Raw genomic sequence first — 17944 nt, 5'->3', positions numbered from 1 at the left:
AACTTGAAATTTTTCTTCTTGCCGGGGGCGATGCAGTGCCACTTATATTGTTTTGGGTGCCTTGGAGTCGACTTTTATTTAAATACACCAACCAAGCCAGTGTCCACAGAAGGATTTTGTGTCCATCCTAAAATAGTAAGCGCTCTGTTCGTCCCAATTATTCGAATTTCATGCCGGTGACGGCATATTTCGTGATACGATTGTTGATGTACAATGTTCTTTCCATTTCACTACTAGTGTCTGACGATTACCCCTGACGAGTGTCAGCTGAAAATATTCGGGTTCATTTCAAACTGAATATACTTTGCAATTGTATATTGAAGTTCTGTACCTCCATAAGAAGCTCTTCAAGTATTGATTTTATTATGGGGACCACCGTCCTCGCAAAAAGTGCAATCTAAAATCAATCAAAATAACCGTCATTTACTAAAATAATTCTATATTGTAGGCCTAATCACAAGCATTGGAGAATTACGGTAAATTCCTGGATTCGGTTAAGGCCATTTAGATGCTTTAGTCATAGATAGTGGTTCTAACCTTAGGGTACTTTGCCTTTATTCTGGGGATCTCGAAGATTTTGAACGTAATCGGCCTTCAAAATAGGCGGCGAGTAGGTCTGGGCTAAGGTGCTGACCTTTTTTAGTAATCAGTTATTATCAAATTTTGACCTGGGCCACGGGACAGTTTCAAATTGGAAATGGAGTCGCGACCATAAAAGGCTGGAAAAACTCCTATCCGTGTGATTTGAACACGACTTAACGATGTACATTGTACAATTACGCTCCCTGCATTTTCGAAGTCATCATCCTCCATCAGCTCGATCGCTAACTCTGATCATGTGGTCGGAGAGAGGCTCAAAATTTTAATAGTAGTATAATATATGGAAGAACCAATGTTATTGACTGAATTCATTCACAAAATTTAACGACCAGATGCATGTAGGAGGCTAAGCCCCAGAAGTCGCACCGATTACCCTATGGTTGGTCCAAGATCAGTGTTCATTTGGGGGTAAGGGGGATGAAAAATGTTGCTTCTTTCCTGGCAATGTGTTCGAAACCCGCTAGTGGGCGCTAAAGTATGTCCAGAATTTGAGCCACCCTATACCCTAATATAAACGTGTTTGAATTGCATATAGTCTCATATACTGTGCACGAAACCCGTTTAATGCTCTGGTACACAAACCCAGACGTGATCAGTGTTTCTCCTCGAATGCCCTCTAAAGTTCAAAAATAACCTCAAACTGACTTGTACAAACCACCAATCTGCTGATTAATTTACGATCAACTACTGATTTTTAGTAGCACTAGTTGCTGATTTCGAAAAGTGAGTTTGGCCGCACATGAAAAGAGTTGCATGCAGTCAAAACCAGGGTTGTAACCAAGTCATAATCCAGTTCTACTTCTACAGTTTTGATTCGAGTCATTTGCAATTCAACCCGGGTCATTATCGAGTTAAACTCGCTTTTTACAAGCCTGAAGGCCTCGTGCTCATAATATGCATATTTCCTTCAGTTTCTGGTCCTATTTCAGTGATAGACGAAATGCCAATGCGGTAGCTTACTATTATGAGGTAGGGTTACCATATTTTGGAAATCTGAAAAGAGGATACTTTTTCAAAATTTTAAAAACTTGCAAAGCCGGAGGAAAATCCCGAGAAATGGTAAATTTTTCCCACCTCGTGGTCGGTTGACTAAAAAAAAAGGTGAGCTTTCCGGCCCAGCTCATAAAATAGTCGCTGGAATGTTTCGTTTCTTCAATGTAGATCCGATGTATCTCAGTCGGGTTTTAACCTATATTAACCAAAATTCTGAAGAGGACATATCCTCTAAAAAGAGGACGTATGGTAACCCTGTACTATTAGAAGTTACTACCCAACGCCAGCCCTGGACGAAGCCCCTCATGTCAATGTTCACGCGCGAAGCTAATCTGATTACAGAAATAAATGAGCAGCTCCATAACTGAAATTAATTAGTCCTAGTACTAATTGAGAGCTTTGAAGCGACACCTGCCTCTAGTCTAGCATTTTGAAAGATCAAGTAGCCTGTAAAGTGTGGGTGTGCAAGTTTGCGCACTGCGCAGCGAAGCCACGCTTGCAAGAAGTCCTATCAGAAAAAAAACCACAGCAAGAACTGCCTTTTACGTAAACTAGGTACACCTCTGCCTTACTAGAATTTGCGGCAAAATCTTGCCGTCAAAAGCCACATAACATTACATGCCTCCCAGAATCCCGACACAAAAAATCAACGTAGTAATCAGCTTGTTATATTCACAAACGGAAGAAAATTACAATCGTCTTCCTCTGCGACCACCCTTTCGCCTTGTGCTGTCGGAAGGAATCGGAGTCACGTCCTCTGTAAGAAGAAAGTTTGCATTGAATACCTCGAAAAGCAAATACTGTAGCTGGGTAAAATGAAGTGCCCAGCAACTCGATTCTGGACCGAGAATTAGGCTTTGTTCAGTATCACACCGGGGGGGGGGGGGAGGGGCTACGATATCGTAGTACCATAGGCCACGATCACGAATGGTGCAGAAAGCCCTTACACGCCATCTTTTATACAACCACAAAGACTATGATACCAGTTTAACATCACATTGTGGATAGTTAGGTGTCTTCTCAACCATACTTGACGAACATCAGTCACAACACTCTATATCTCAAGATGTCTCTCCCTATAGTGATGCATTACACGTACGATTGCCCCGTGTATGCGACCGTCAGGTAAGACTGTTGCTATCGTCTCTATTTTGACCGCAGAACACATAGGTTTGTGATTTCCACGGCTTCGATAAGAGACAGGTAAGAAGTGCAGCTTAAGCCTGCAGATATCGGATTTTCGATGCACAGTCAGAGGTTATGGTATCTAGCGTAACTACTTCACTACATTGCTTTGTGTGTAAATGAAATTAACTACAGCAGCTGCATCTGGACAACCGCAAACTGTAAGAAATAGATCTATATTCCCAGTCGCAGATATTAGTTCACCAGCTCATAACCACCATACTTTGATGTCACAAAAACTGTCAACATTTTTCTACGTCCAAGGGCCAATATACATATTACTTTTTAACTGTCACACCGGCTGGATATTAATACCAAGAGCCAGTCGGGCCTTAGCATACAGCGCTATCAGTTGCAATGATTCGAATCCAGTATTAAAGCCTCTGATTTCGAGTACTGAACTTCTTCAATATTCAGTATCAATGTTAAATCTACATTCATTATTTTTTTCCACAGTGAGAGCACTGAAATATAGATTGGTCATATAGGAGCATCAAAACATTTAGCACAAGGTTACAAATACAGACAATATTGACATTTCTGTTAACAACCCACAACATCGCCACAAAGCATGACAAAACCATCATATTCAGCAACTATAAGATGGCGTAACTCACCGATGCGGCCAATTTTCATGCCCGCGCGGGCCAAAGCCCTCAAGGCGCTTTGCGCTCCTGGTCCCGGGGTCTTTGTTTTGGTACCGCCGGTAGCTCGCAGCTTGACGTGGAGGGCAGTGATACCCAATTCTTTGCATCTGTAAATGAGAAGGAATTCAGTGCTTGAATATCACAGTATTCAAGTAGGCCTACAATATATTTGAAAAGGTTCTTCTACAATGCTAAAATATCAGGATAGTTAAGGTGACATTTGGAATATCTCGTTTTAGCGTCTCATTCTATAGATTGATAAAAAACAGCAATGAGCCTGAAAGAATCTGTCCAGGAATGTGTGACCACTGACCATAGTACGACCATAGTAATCGGCTAATCGATTGGCTAATCGGCTATGTTTCAATGATCACAAGTAGCTTTCTTACAGGCGTTCAAGGAGTCTGCCAACTGCGGGGATTATGAAAGCGCATTGTTGGTAATGGTAGGTTGGAAGATGATGATTCAAAATCAATTCGGGACATGTTGAGGTACGAAATACATGATGAACAAACAGCAGCTGCTTCACAAAAATTTCTACAGCATGACCGCTTTATCGTGAAGGAAACGGCTGTAGCCTACATGCCTTGTTTTCATCGAGGAAAAGCGAAGGCGCGTATGCAAGTTACAAACGAATTCCTATTCTCAGATGGGATCCTTCATCAGTTAATACAAACATAACGCTCGGCTATGAGCTTCTTTCAAGCTATTTGTTGTTCAATATCAATAATCTACCGAATGAGAAACTAAAACACAGCATTTTCAAGATTTTTCAATTATTGGACAACCTCATAATGGACACTAACTATAACATGAGGCTCTAAGGCCACGAATGCTCTTTTAGCAATGAACAGAAACTAATTTTCACTCCGTAATTTCAACTGTTATACTCCCGCGAGCGCTAGCCTACGCAAATAGCTCAAATTATGAACATGCGTATATATGTGATACATATATACTGATGAATTGTTCGACAGCAGAACGGCTATGCAAGCCTGTTTGGCGACCGTTCTGCATCAATTTATATCGCTGCAGAGAAACTCCATTTGACACTATCATTACAAGTGTAAATGGGAAGAGAGCAGCGGACCATATCGCGAGGACAATCACAAAAATAACGTGTTCAAGATATAGTCACTGAACATTCCGGCATGTTGTCGCATTTGATAAAGGAAAGATTTTCATAAGATGATGGACTGGAAGCTGCGCTCGTTTACGGCAGAAGGGTTTCTTGCACTGAATAATGGTTATGTTGGCATAAATTCAAGGTCTAGTCTACTATCTTATCCATAATATATCAACATCACAAATCAGGGCTGCCCGTGAACATGTCAAAATGGCGTTTATAATTGGTTCAGGATCAGGGATTAGTTTGAGGCATCATAAAATTGAGGTTGGCGGCAAGGCTCAAGTTGGAGTTGCATAAAATGAGGGTTTGGTTTAGGATCAGGTTAGGGTTGGGTATGGAAAAATTAGGTTTAGCCATTTAGGGTATAGGTTAGTGGTTAGTAATTATAATTAGGTTGGGGTGTTATAGGATTAGGCTATTAGGGTAGGGAGTAAGAGTAGAGAATGATGTTACGATTAGGGCTGGGCACAATGATTCGAGTACTCGAATCTGAATCGAGTATTAATTTTAATGATTCGAGTCGAGTAGTAAAAAAATATTTTTTCGAGTACTGAAATTACACGCTTCTCTCCACTGACAGTTAATTTATCAACGAGAATTATAGTTTCGATACGAATTTTCACTGTTGGAGCGTTGAAACCTTGATTGGCGGTATCGTAGCATACGAAACATTATTACAAAGCTACGAAGGTTTTACTGGACGTAGCACATTTCCGAAGTCATGATTATCCCACAACATTATCACCATGTGGAATGAAATCGGTATGGTCGAAAAATAGCAAAGTATGTTTTATGAGATGGATAACAGGCATTATATTCTTTGTTGTGGCATAAACGGTACATATCTGATCTTTGACGTATTACATTCTTTTATGACGTCATAAGGAGTGATACTCGATTACTCGACTCGACTCGAAGCATATTACGTGATTCAGAATCGAATCACTCAGGTACTCGATTTTGCCCAGCCCTAGTTACGATACCCTAACCTTGATTTAATTATCAACGTCATAAATTCAGACATGTTTACGGGGAACTGTGATTAGTGATTTGACGGATTGGTTATGTTTTTATGGTTGAGTAGACTACACCCTAAAATTGCACGGGATGATGCCACTAATTCGACCATATATGCGTCAGGACCTGATTGGAATCTCCGTCCTTTTTTTGAAATAAATCCTGCGTGATAGAAGCTTTTTCCACGTGACAGAGGCGACTTTGCGGCGTGACAAGCAAGGTTACTGACTTCAAATGACTGTGTTAAGCCAGTGACAAGAGATCAGATGCTAATGGTTAGCAACTGGTAAGGTGCAAGTACTTCACTAACAGACAGTAATCAACAGATCCTGGCTTGAGGATTAGGTCAAAACATTATATACCACATACTAACTGGAATATAGCATTTGGGGTGGCTGAAAACATTGACTTTTTTTCAATTTTTTTCAATTTTTTTTTTAATGAAATCAACGACCTGTGACGGCGTGACAGCGTGCTACTGGCGACCAAGTCGGCGTGATCCTGCGTGCCTTGGACACCGATTCCATACTGGCGTCAGGACAAACCAGAGATGAGCATGACATACTATTGATCGAGTTATAGTATTTTGTCTAGTCAAGCATTGCATAACGTAACAACACAAAGGAAATGAAGAATGTTGCACATATCAGTAGTTAACCATTTTGTACCATATTGGGCAATTCGATCCCACTGGCTAATTCAGATTTTACTTCGATAAAAAGCTACTATCACTTCGATTATCATAGTTGAACGCAGGATTGTTGCGACTTGGGACTTGCCCACATGGCACCCCGGCATAACTGGAATCTTGGTACGCTTTGCCTAATATAACAAGTAAAGCACAGTTTAAGTAATTTAATAGAAAGTAACGAAAAATTGAAGATTTGTGAGCACAGGACACCGATTTCATACAGGCATTCGAGTGATAACAGCTCATGATAGGAATAAAGCAGTTACTACTGAAGACAGAATATGCATAGCGTTTCAACATTTCAAATTTCAGAAGAATATCAGGATCAAACTAACCTTGCTGCAACATCTTGGGCAGCCATCATGGCAGCGTACGGCGACGCTTCGTCACGATCAGCTTTCACTTTCATCCCTCCTGTAATTCGGACAATGGTTTCTCTAGAATTCAAATCAGAAGGAATTACCAATAATTCCATACAATTTCAGCAGCTACCACTCACTTTCCAGACAGATCCGTGATGTGGACGAATGTGTCGTTGAAAGACGCGTAAATGTGGGCCACTCCGAAAACATTTTCGCCTTCAGCGACTTGCGGACCCAAGTTTACGACTTCTTCTTCCTTCTTTTCGCGCTGCTTTCGAGGCGCCATGTTATCAACTACAAAATAATAGAATATTTACTGACTATTATGTCCTTACGCATTTATATCATGATTCTCATTCGCTCGCGATACTTCCTATGGCGGAAGCTTATCATCTCACCAACTATATCACCACAGTATACTATAAGGTTCTTGCTATGTTGAATATACAGCGGACTATCATATTCATTCGAAACCACTACATAATTTCGCCTCGTATCGCAGATTAACTACGATTATTGAGGAGGAATAGAGCAAAGGTACGCTCACCCGCACGGCTTTACGGTAAAGAGGCCGACGCAGACTTCAGATCGCTGAAGCGTAAACTCCGAAATTCGTGTAGAAATATGGCTCATCGATATTTTGTGAATATTGCGGTTTTCTTCAAACATGATTTGGCATTAGAGATACCAGATGTCCTCTTATAGGTGGATTGTCCTCTTTTTTCAATAAAAGTAAAATGTTCTACGACAATGCCGAAATTTCATCTGTTTTGCATGCCATCCTTTTTTCTGGAACTGCTGCGAAGGTCAAAGAAAGGTCAACTCGTTGCTAAAAGCCTAAAGTGCATGAGTAATGAGTATACGTCGTATATTAACCTCCTTGTTAACGCCGCCTAATCAGCAGTGTTGGGATGACTCGAGTCATGACTTGCCTCGAGTCAGACTCGAGTCAACTTTTTCGTATGACTTTACTTGACTCGAGTCACTTTGCAAATATGACTTGACTTGACTTGACTCGGCGCTTCAGAAATGTCAATTGACTCGTGACTCGAAGCAAAATTCACGAGTCATTTTCAAGTCATCAAGTGAACTATGTCGATTAAATCACCCTATCTTATGATGTTCGTATTGTGCGCTTGTGAGGGCTACTATAGTCAGAGATGAGCGGATTTGAAATTTCGATGTCTCAATTCAATCCAAATCCGAACCTTGAAATCTAAATCCAAATCCTAATCCATTTATCATTATTATTCAAGTCCATGTCCAATCCTAATCCGATTCCAACTGGAAATTTAGAAAAAATACGAATTTATGCAATGGAGGGATTCGAAAATTTTCTTTCACAACCAACGATTCACTTGATTCAAGATAACTTAGTAACCATAAGTACATTAATAACTGATCTGAATAAAGTTTGTAGCCATTCGCCACACGACATTTCAATCTCCCAGAAAATAGGTAAATCCAATCCAAATCCTAATCCGTTCTGAAAAAAAATGTCTAATCCAAATCTAATCCAAATCCGACAAAATTTGCCAAATCCTGTTTTTTCAAAACCTAGCCTAATCCTAATCCATGCTCATCTCTGCTACTAGTCATTCACTGATTGCACGTTTCAGTAATCCTCCATTGCTGCATCTCAAATAGATTGACCACAAACGAAACTATCACAGCATACGTTGTCGCAACAGTAGTAGATTAATCTAATAGCAACATATCGTTGCTCCTTAGACGGCCCAGTGCTTACACATTACGCAACGAACATAGTTTATGCCTTTATACTCTCGCGGATGTGTGAATTGGTAGTATACACATATCAATTTGTTTCAACTTCTCGACGCTTCATATTCGATCCTTTATTTTGGCTGATAATTACAGACTGTAACATGCAGCTATATGCGCAGGTACGCAGTTCTATGTGTACGTGAGCGAACTTTTCAGTATATTTAACTTATTCGTTATTTGATTCAAGATATATGGCCAGTTAATCTGTCCATCACCCAGTTACCAAAATGTAATGACTATGAATCATCACTCATACTTCAAAAATTCAATTTGACTTGAATCGTGACTTGACTCGTGACTTGACTTGACTTATTGACTCGACTTGACTCGAGTCACCTGGAAAAAACGAGTGACTTATTAACTTAACTCGAGTCACCTTCGAAAATCGATTGACTTGACTTGATTTGGCGAGTCAAAATGTTCAATGACTCGAGATGAATCGTGACTCGAAGGTATTGACTTGATCCCAACACTGCTAATCAGTTGTGGCATTTGGGGTAGGCGAGGTGGGCGGTCGCCCAAGGCACCCCCTGGTCGAAGGGTCCCCTCTTAGGTTAATGAGCTTTTTTCAAGTGTTATAGCGAAAAGTGGAACGTGGAAGTCCTTGTAATTATCAAGAAGATGATGCTGTACAGATGGGACAATGATCAAATCTCTGCATTTGTTAGAAAAGTCCCATATGCCGATAATCATAAAGTTACTGCATGCGGTAGAGGAACTTTAAAGTTTTGCTGTTATAGTCTATCCTTGCAACCATGAAATAATAGATATGACCACAATCCAGCACCTGGCTCAAACCTTGACGTGGTTTGCTGGCTTATTACTTGAGTCAGCCGATAGCATCCTAGATTAGTGTGGTCTATTTAGCATATTTAGACCAACTTCAAAGCCTTGTTATAGTGTCACATACACATCACGTGATTTCGTTCCATATGGCGCACTAATATTAAGTAGGTAACATTAGATGCGAAAGGGGGGTCTGGGGGCTACGCCCCACAGAAGCTGCGATTACATACCTGTACAGGGGTTCCCTGGAAGTCTCGCCCAGGGCGTACACGTAGTCTATGAGCTAGTAAATTGTCAAGTCCGATTCAAATGAGGATAGCTGACAGGTAGAACAGCAGAAGCAACATACAACCAAATGAAGATAGCCTAGCCAAGACGTAATACAGCAACAGCAACCTAAGACTGCATGAAGATAGCAGACACTTGGAGAACAGCAACGGCAACATGCAACCGAATGAAAATAGCCGAGTCGTATAGTATAGCAACATACATCAGAATGAACGTAATAACTTGCGACGAAAGTAAGGAACGCAGGTAACATTTACAACTAATTTTGCGTAAACGTAAATAACCAACTATTGGTGGAAGGCAGACGCTTTATATAGCGGCGAGAAGGCTTGATTAGCCTACCTTGATCACCAAAATACGAACGCCATTGAAGAGTACGAAAGAACATACGCGATCGTAAATAAGGTTTATTTGAATTACTCCACGTCAGAAAAATAGTAACAATTATTTACAATATCCATCCGCACCATCATATAACTGCAGAAACGCAAAATTTGTTAACTGATGTAATTAGATCATCTTTACTTTTCAATTCTCAAATTCGTCGCCAGGAACATAACGTTGTGCTCCGAGCCTACATTTTAACACTAGTGCCGACACGCTACCAAACAAACGCAATGTGGATGTCTATTGTTTGTAATTCAAATTTGTAAATGTGAACATCACTTCAAATGGAATTCATTTCTCGGTGGTTAACGAAGACGATAAGGATTTGACAACTGCATTGTCATACAGGCGCCGCCATGTCTGCTCTTCTCTGCGTTCAATCAACGCAGTGTGTAAAACTTTATGCAACCTTATCAAGGCAGGTTATATCTCGGGAAGATATTGATTGCAGGGAAGACAGCAATGTTGATTGGTCAAATGTACTGTTCAAACTTCACATCGAGCCCGTTTTCGATTATGGATCATTTGCTACGGACTAGAATTATTTAGTGCACAATTTCAAAGGTTTCGAGTAAGTCTCTCGCGGCACACTTGCGAGACGTAAATGGCACACCGGTTGAGAACCACTGTGCTAGACAGTAGCTGAAATGCAAACTGATTCCGCAAAACCAGGAATCATCGCCTCATCAAATAAATCTTAAAACATAACATGCGCAATCGCCAAGACTTTTAATATCAATTGTTTCCATTTTGTGTAGCATTCCTGTAAGGGACGGTGTGAACGTGAGGTTCGCGTTCGCGTTCTCTGAGTGAACCTCGGAAATCTAGAAGTTTACGTTCACAAACGAGCCTTTGTAGATTCTGCACTGTGAATCTTTTTCATATAGCCTATTACAATTTTTCACATCACTGGAGCATCTTTGGTTGAAATTCCTCACATCTCAACTTCGGGCCACTCTCTGCATGGCGCTGGTAGAATAAAAATATCAACGCTAAACGAGTATAGCCTAAATCAGTTGTTCCCAACCATTCTCGACCCATCGCCCCCTTTTCAAGCTCAACACCGATCATCGTCCCCCAAATTTTGTGTGCCGAAAAGTGGGCATACAAATTGTAATCACCGGCGGGTTGACTAAAAAAAAGGTCAACTTTTCGGCTCGATGTCGAATTTGACACTTTTACAACTAAATTTCCGTGGGTTGACTAAAAAAAAAATTGATTGCGACTTGTTTAATTGGTATTTCGTATGTTACTGCTACAGGTAGGCCTACGTGTCTTTCGTTTCGTTGTCTTGCATTTCAATTATATATTTTTGCTGCAAGTCTGAATGCCCAGTTTGATACTGTTGAATCCGCACAGTCAATAGCTTCTTCCTCAGTCAGACAGAATAGACAGATGTTAGGAAACGTAATTAGGAGTTTCAGGCTGTTCAGTATCTGGCAGTGAGCGAATAATCAATTCCAGCATATTCGCGCGGACGGTTGCGCAACGCCTGTTTGGAATTTAGATATATTTCGGGAAAGCACATGAAGCTAACCTTATTATTCGATTGAGGTGCTTATACATGGAAAATCGATTGCGTAAGGAAATATTCTAAAGATCAACTCGGCATTTAAAATATAAAATAGATAGTCTACATACTCAACGGCGAAGTGGCCTATATGTTCGTTAACAAGACGAAATTTCCCCCGGGACACTTTATAGACCTGGCAAATGTGATACTCATGCTTTGTAGCCTATCTATATATTTTCAGCACAAGATATACACAAACATAATTTTGAGACAAAAAATATCCGAACATGTCCTAAATATATCTCGTGTTTGATGGGTTGTAGGGAACATTTGATATAGGCCTACGCTTTATGGTCCTGACCGACGGCTCAAAGTATATGTTTTAATTCTGCAGATTATTAATTTAGCAACACGAAATAACATTTTACCGCGAATTGACGGACCACAGAGACTATACTCTTATCATAGGACACTATATGGTGTTACCGTATTTTGGAATCGGGAAAAGAGAGGACACTTTTACCAACCAAACTGCTGATTTTTGATATATCTATTGTAAATCATGTTGTGTGCTATGTTGACTAAAGTAATAATAATGAATAAAAAAAGGTCATAACTTTGACTCTGTAACCGAATTACACACTTTTCACGTTACTTTTTTGCTGTTGACTAAAAAAAGGTCATCACTCTCATTCGAATACCGAATGATCCGCTCGAAGGTCCGCATTACCTGTTCCACGTCATTTACGCCGATTTTCAGTTGACACTGACCATTTCCCAAGCCATAAAATCTGTTACGGAGGATGATTTGCCAGGAATTAATGAGGACATTTAGGCGTCTTTCGAGGACATTTTCAATTTTCTGAAGAAGGAGGACAAATACTCCGAAAGGAAGACGTAAGGTGACCCTATCGAACATGTCCTGTCCATGTCGTCCATTTTTCAAATTCATGGTCAAAATAGGACCAGCAGTTTGTACTGGATAAAAAATATAATTATGCTAGTCAGCGCTTGACATCACCGGGCCACGATCCGATTACCGGCCTCACCTACCGACGCATATGTCACTTGATTTTAATCACATCCTTTTATTGTTTTATTCAGTGACAGTTTCTATTTCTACGCCAATAGATTCCTTCCTACCTTTTCGTTGTATCTAAATCTTGTGGTGTTTTGAATTGATGAAAATATTATTATAAACGAACGAGCTATATATTATCGTGGGGTTATATTTTTCATCTGAACAAGGCATTCACAATGTACAATGCGATAAGACACAATGCGATGTCATGAAAAGATAGGAGGTCGAGCGACACGCATCAGTAGCGATCATTTACTCTAACATCCACCTCGGCCTAGAGTGCCCGATGTCACAGTTCTTTTCTTTTTGAAGCCGCGGCCCTTTCTACTAGTTCCTTCCATTCCTTGAGAGTACTTTCTTTCGTCGGGTCTTTTTCCGGGCATTTTTGTCGCCGTAAGAACGGCGACGGCGGGGAAGAGGAGCTCAGATAAACCTCTAACGGGAATCGAACCGGCTCCGTCAGATTGGTGAGCGCTTATCGTTTCCACTACACTATCTCCCCCGCTATAAAGATACGATGTAATCGTAATCTTGAGATTAATTTTCTAAGCTAATTCGAACTCCGTCTTTCACATCGATTTGCCAAATGCTATCGTAAATGCTCAAAATACTATTCGTGATGTTGCAAAATCGTGTCGCAATCAGCCAGCATTGACCAGTCACGACTCAGTAACTACAAACATCAACTTGCTTTTCTGCAGTACGCCGCATACTCGAAACTCATGTTTGCGATGTGACGGGGCCGTAGGTGCCGTGAATTGCAAGTTTTCTAGGCGAATATTAGCTATTTAGCGTGAATTTTAATTGTTGTATAGTCCAATTAGCCTAAATTGGACTATTCTGTGAGCTGGGACGACAAATAAGTGTCCTATCAAATCGTTTGGTAGCGGAATACGCGTCGGAATGGCAACATCATGGAGGGAAGACCCAAGGCTCACCACAGCGTTACGCGAATTCGGCACCGTTTCTCAGGATTATTCCTCGCTAAAAAGCAAGCAACAGGTATTAGATCGTCTGTTATGTGATAGATTTTCTTTAACCGCTGAAACCGACCTGTACAAACTACCTTACCTTACCAGTTTGTTTTAGTTTAGTTTGACAGTCAACTAACAATCAGTTTTTTTTGACTAGTTCTATAGTTCTAGACTTTAAGTTGTAGTTGCGGATTTCGATAGTGAGTAGTTCTAGCTCTAGCTGCGCATATAAGCAAAATTTAGTGTATAAGAACAACAAGAATGAAGAAAACATGTCGTTTGATGTGAATCGAATTGTGATATCGGTGTTCTGTTTTGTGACGTTCTTGCAGCCATTGCTAGCTCAGAGTCATCACTACCGACAGGGGGCTAGCCAGGGGGTGGGTCTTTGAGGTCGAAAACCCTCCCATCTCCAACTGAAACCCCGTCCTTTTGAAATGCCAATTCTATGTCTCTAACATTTCTAAGCTCATTAGTAATTCGGTAGTGATTCGTAATATCAGTTATGAGTTAGTCAGTTACGGGGTTTTAAAGGTTGTTAGTTAGTTCTAATTGCGAGTTGAAAAGTGAGAAACAGTTTTAGTTCTATTTCTATTTGCGCGTTTCGAAAATCCACCAGTTTCTAGGCCTGCAAGTCTGACCCTACAACCTCATTCCCTCTTATATATACTATTTTTGTTTGATTTGTTTTGCAGGCGAGAGAACTGATGGCTCCAATCGAAATGACTTGGCAAGAACTGGTCACAATGCTTTGGGCAGGCTGTAAGCAACGGCAGGCTTCCAAACAGCTGCGATCGTACCTCTTGGACCTTATCGCTCAAGCTGGAGAAATGAGTGAGTTCGTGGCTATAGTGATATCCTACTTTAATAGGCTACTTTGTAAAATATAATTGTTTGTATGAGCAACGACTACAATGATTGTAAAGCTACTTGGAGGTACAGAATGGTAGCCTATATTCAACCTGAATATTTTCGGCTGACACTCGTCATGGGTAATCGTCAGCAGCTAGTAGAGAATTGGAAAAGAACATCGTTTAGACAACAATCGTATCACAAAATATGACGTCAGCAGCATGAAAACCAGAGCGTTCAATGTACCATTTTTAGATGGTACACAAACTCTTTTGATTGACACAGCCTAGACCGGTGTATTTTGATGGAAGTCGACTCCAAGGCACACAAATAAAAGTGTGAACGGCCCCTCCCAATGCCACGAAATCTGTCGTCTCGATAATTTTTTGCACAAGCGGGATTATCCAACAGACGTTTGCCAATGGCAGAATTTATGGCCTTTGATTGCGGACCATTAAGCTTTGACACAAGAGTCAAGGGCGAGCTTTTCACCGAGCGTGATGCCCGTGTCCTAATAAATCTTGGTACGTGCTGATTTACGTGTTCCAGCAAACAATGATTGTATAATGTTGGTCATTACGGTCCAGTGGGGCTCTAGAAATATGCTACATTCACTCTGGTCTCTGCAAACTATACGATAGGCCCATGTTCATTGCAATTTTCAGGATAAACTAGTTTTTGCGAACCAAGATACCCAAATTAAATTTTAGCAATCTTCATTTTTACATTGAGCGTGGGCATTGATCTGGATGATTGCAACCCATTAGGGCTCCATGTATCCTCTCTAAATTATGGTACATTCACCCTGACGTCTGCACACTATAACCGGCCCATATTCATAGCAATTTTCAGGATTAAAAAAATAATTCAGGTTTGGCACCATGTTGGCGTAATTTCTGCAAAAAGCTTACATCTACTCGAATTAATTCCTCTATTGCTTTAGTTGGAGACGAAGAGACCGTGGACGTGAAGGAGACCCTTGCCACGGAAATTTTCATCACGACTATGGAATTCGAGCATGTGGAGGCCGGTCACATCGCCAAGATCAAGTGAGAATTCGCTGCTGCATTCTTCAAAAATTTGATGAGTGTAGAAATCCAAATGCTAATTTTGTTTGAAATTTCACAACTTTTTTCACAAATTTCACAGCTTTTCGGAATTATATTAGAATTAGAATTGTAGTTGAATAGCTTTCTTCTAAATGAAACTAGAATTAGAATTATAGGTACGGTACACAGTTTTTCCAAATTAGAGTAGAATTAGAATTAAAGCTGAACAGCGTTTTTCCAAATTAAGTTGGAAATAGAATTATAGCTACACAGTTTATCCCTAATTAGATTAGAATTAGAAATAAGCTAGACAGCGTTTTTCCAAATTAAATTAGAAATAGAGATATAGCTACACTGTTTTTTCCGAATTAGATTATAATTAGAATTAAAGCTAAACCGCGTTTTTCCAAATTAAATTAGAAATAGAGATATAGCTACACTGTTTTTTCCGAATTAGATTATAATTAGAATTAAAGCTAAACCGCGTTTTTCCAAATTAAATTAGAAATAGAATTATAGCTACTCAGTTTTTGCGAAATTAGATTAGAATTAGACTAAAAGCTAAACAGCATTTTCCAAATTAAATTAGAAATAGAATTATAGCTACTCAGTTTTTGCCACATTAGATTACAATTAAAATGAAAGCTATACAACGTTTTTTCAAATTTCATTTGAAACAGAATTGTAACTACACAGTTTTTTCCGAATTAGGTTACAATTAGATTTAAACAAATTTAGTTTGAAATTGAATTATAACTAGACAGTATATTCCAAATTAGATTGGAATTAGAGTTCATGCTAAAAAGCGTTTTTCCAAATTAAATTAGAAATAGAGATATAGCTACACAGTTCTCCAAATTAGATTGGAATTGAAATTAAAGCTAAAAAGCGTTTTTCCAAATTAGATTAGAAATAGAGATATAGCTACACAGTTCTCCAAATTAGATTGGAATTGAAATTAAAGCTAAAAAGCGTTTTTCCAAATTTAGTTTGAAATAGAATTATAGCTACACAGTTTTTTTCCAAATTAGATCCGAATTAGAATTTTAGTTGCACATTTTTTCCAAATTAGATTAGATTAGAGTTGTATACAGTGTAATCCGCGTGATTCTGACACCAGATCCACCGGATGACCGTATTATTCGGCCGAAATGCTCTAGAACGAAACAGAAGTAAGAGTTGCACGTAAAAACCCTCGTTAGTCCTGACTCGAGTCTCTAGCCTACAGCCCTTGCGTAATGTCTAGCACCATGAAGAAGTGCGAGCCAACAAACAAGCAATTAGTCGCAGCATAGAGTTGGTCAGGAATTTCCATACAATACTTGTGTAAATGTACATTAGGGCTGTTCCAAAGAAGTTTTTCCTTCAGATTTCACTGGCTACATAATAAAATTGTTAGGTTGGTTAAAAAAACGCTGCACACCAACTTTGGCTCAATTCCAACCAGTAGAAGCGAGATTCTTGCAGTAGAAAGTATTGAATTTATCATTAAAAAATAAAATTCCAAAATTTTTCTGTAAACCTAACAAAATTGTTAGGCTGTCAGTTGGATGAAGCACACCTTATTTGACTCAATTCCAACCACTAGAAGCGAAGTTATTGCAGTAGAAAAATTTGGATTTGGATAAAATAGTATTTACGGTGGCTAACTCATTAATTATATATTATAAAATCATGGAATTATACATTTTTCTACTGCAATAACTTCGCTTCTAGTGGTTGGAATTGAGTCAAATTTGGTGAGTTTCATCTAACTGACAGCCCAACAATTTTATGCAGTTTACAGAAAAATTTTGAAATTTTATATTTAATTTTTTAATGATAAATTCAAAACTTTCCACTGCACGAATCTCGCTTCTACTGGTTGGAATTGAGCCACAGAAGTTTGTGTGCAGCGTTTTTTTAACCAACCTAACAATTTTATCAAGTTGCCAGTGAAATCTGATGTGAAAGTTTTTTTTTTGAACAGCCCTAATGTGCATTCTACATTTCATAACTAATTTCTTACCATATCATGCGATACCCTGTTTAGAGCCTGTTTTTCGATAAATTATTTGTCTTACGCGCAGGAAAATTGTTCCCACCGCCCGACAAGATGACGTTCGGACCTTTCACGAGGTAGTGAAGAGGATCAAGAAGTTGGTGGGAGAGCGCGCCGTCGAAAACATCGCGGCTCAGATAAATGCGAGCAGGACTTCGGTGACTTTTGGACAGAAAATTAAAGTGAGCAACGCTTTAATGCCGGGGTACTGAACTGAACCCTTTTTCTTGCCGCGCACAACCTCGAGGGGCTATGATTTGTTGCGTAACAACAAATTAACGAAACTCCCAACTTTACTCAATATCAGACCTGGGCATTGAGCGGCCCGCGAAAACTTACTTGGAAGTTAGATTATTATTGTTATTCTGTGGACAAAAACTAGTGTATAACGCAAATGCGTTTACTTTGAAGTCTAGTTTATTTATGTACAGTAGGGCTGTTCAAAATTAACCTTTTTCTTCAGATTTTATTGACTATGTGATAAAATTATCAGGTTGGTGAAAACAACGCTGCACACCAACTTTGGCTCAATTCCAACCAGTAGAAGCGATTTTGTTGCAGTAG

At 39.6% G+C, this 17944-nt stretch overlaps 2 protein-coding genes and 1 non-coding gene across 7 annotated transcripts in view; 1 reads left to right on the top strand and 2 right to left on the bottom strand.

Annotated features, from left to right (window-relative positions):
• Positions 1–2245: 2245 nt before the first annotated feature.
• On the bottom strand, positions 2246–7295 carry LOC145435595 (small ribosomal subunit protein uS11). Of its 2 annotated transcripts, none has more exons than XM_080312880.1 (5): positions 7172–7295; positions 6762–6918; positions 6598–6699; positions 3396–3532; positions 2246–2350 (listed from the first exon to the last, which is right to left on the bottom strand). In XM_080312880.1, the coding sequence occupies exons 2-5, from the start codon at positions 6908–6910 to the stop codon at positions 2283–2285; spliced, it is 456 nt and encodes a 151-aa protein (XP_080169006.1). In that variant the 5' UTR covers positions 6911–6918; positions 7172–7295; the 3' UTR covers positions 2246–2282. The 2 variants fall into 2 exon arrangements, with proteins under 2 accessions (XP_080169006.1, XP_080169007.1); XM_080312881.1 differs by lacking the exon at positions 7172–7295 and adding an exon at positions 7136–7168.
• On the bottom strand, positions 2658–2797 carry LOC145436680 (small nucleolar RNA SNORA16B/SNORA16A family). The gene has a single exon (XR_013914401.1). It is a non-coding gene; the product is annotated as a small nucleolar RNA SNORA16B/SNORA16A family (small nucleolar RNA).
• A 4225-nt stretch (positions 7296–11520) lies between the features above and the next one.
• The window catches only part of LOC145435605 (activating signal cointegrator 1 complex subunit 3-like), a 193456-nt gene continuing 187032 nt past the window's right edge, over positions 11521–17944 (top strand). For 2 of the 4 annotated variants that reach the window (XM_080312889.1, XM_080312888.1), the window contains exons 1-4: positions 11530–13466; positions 14134–14272; positions 15234–15339; positions 17409–17562. In XM_080312889.1, coding sequence (XP_080169015.1) covers positions 13368–13466; positions 14134–14272; positions 15234–15339; positions 17409–17562 — 498 coding nt within the window. In that variant the 5' untranslated portion in view covers positions 11530–13367. Of the gene's footprint in view, positions 13467–14133; positions 14273–15233; positions 15340–17408; positions 17563–17944 lie in introns of all 4 variants that reach the window. The other 2 variants (XM_080312891.1, XM_080312890.1) reach the window with 2 other exon arrangements.

This window comes from Botryllus schlosseri, chromosome 3, assembly GCF_051294905.1.
Source record: "Botryllus schlosseri isolate E-star chromosome 3, Bs_hap1, whole genome shotgun sequence".
In the NCBI taxonomy this organism is placed as follows: Eukaryota; Metazoa; Chordata; class Ascidiacea; order Stolidobranchia; family Styelidae; genus Botryllus; species Botryllus schlosseri.
This window is presented reverse-complemented; position numbering and strand designations above follow the sequence as displayed.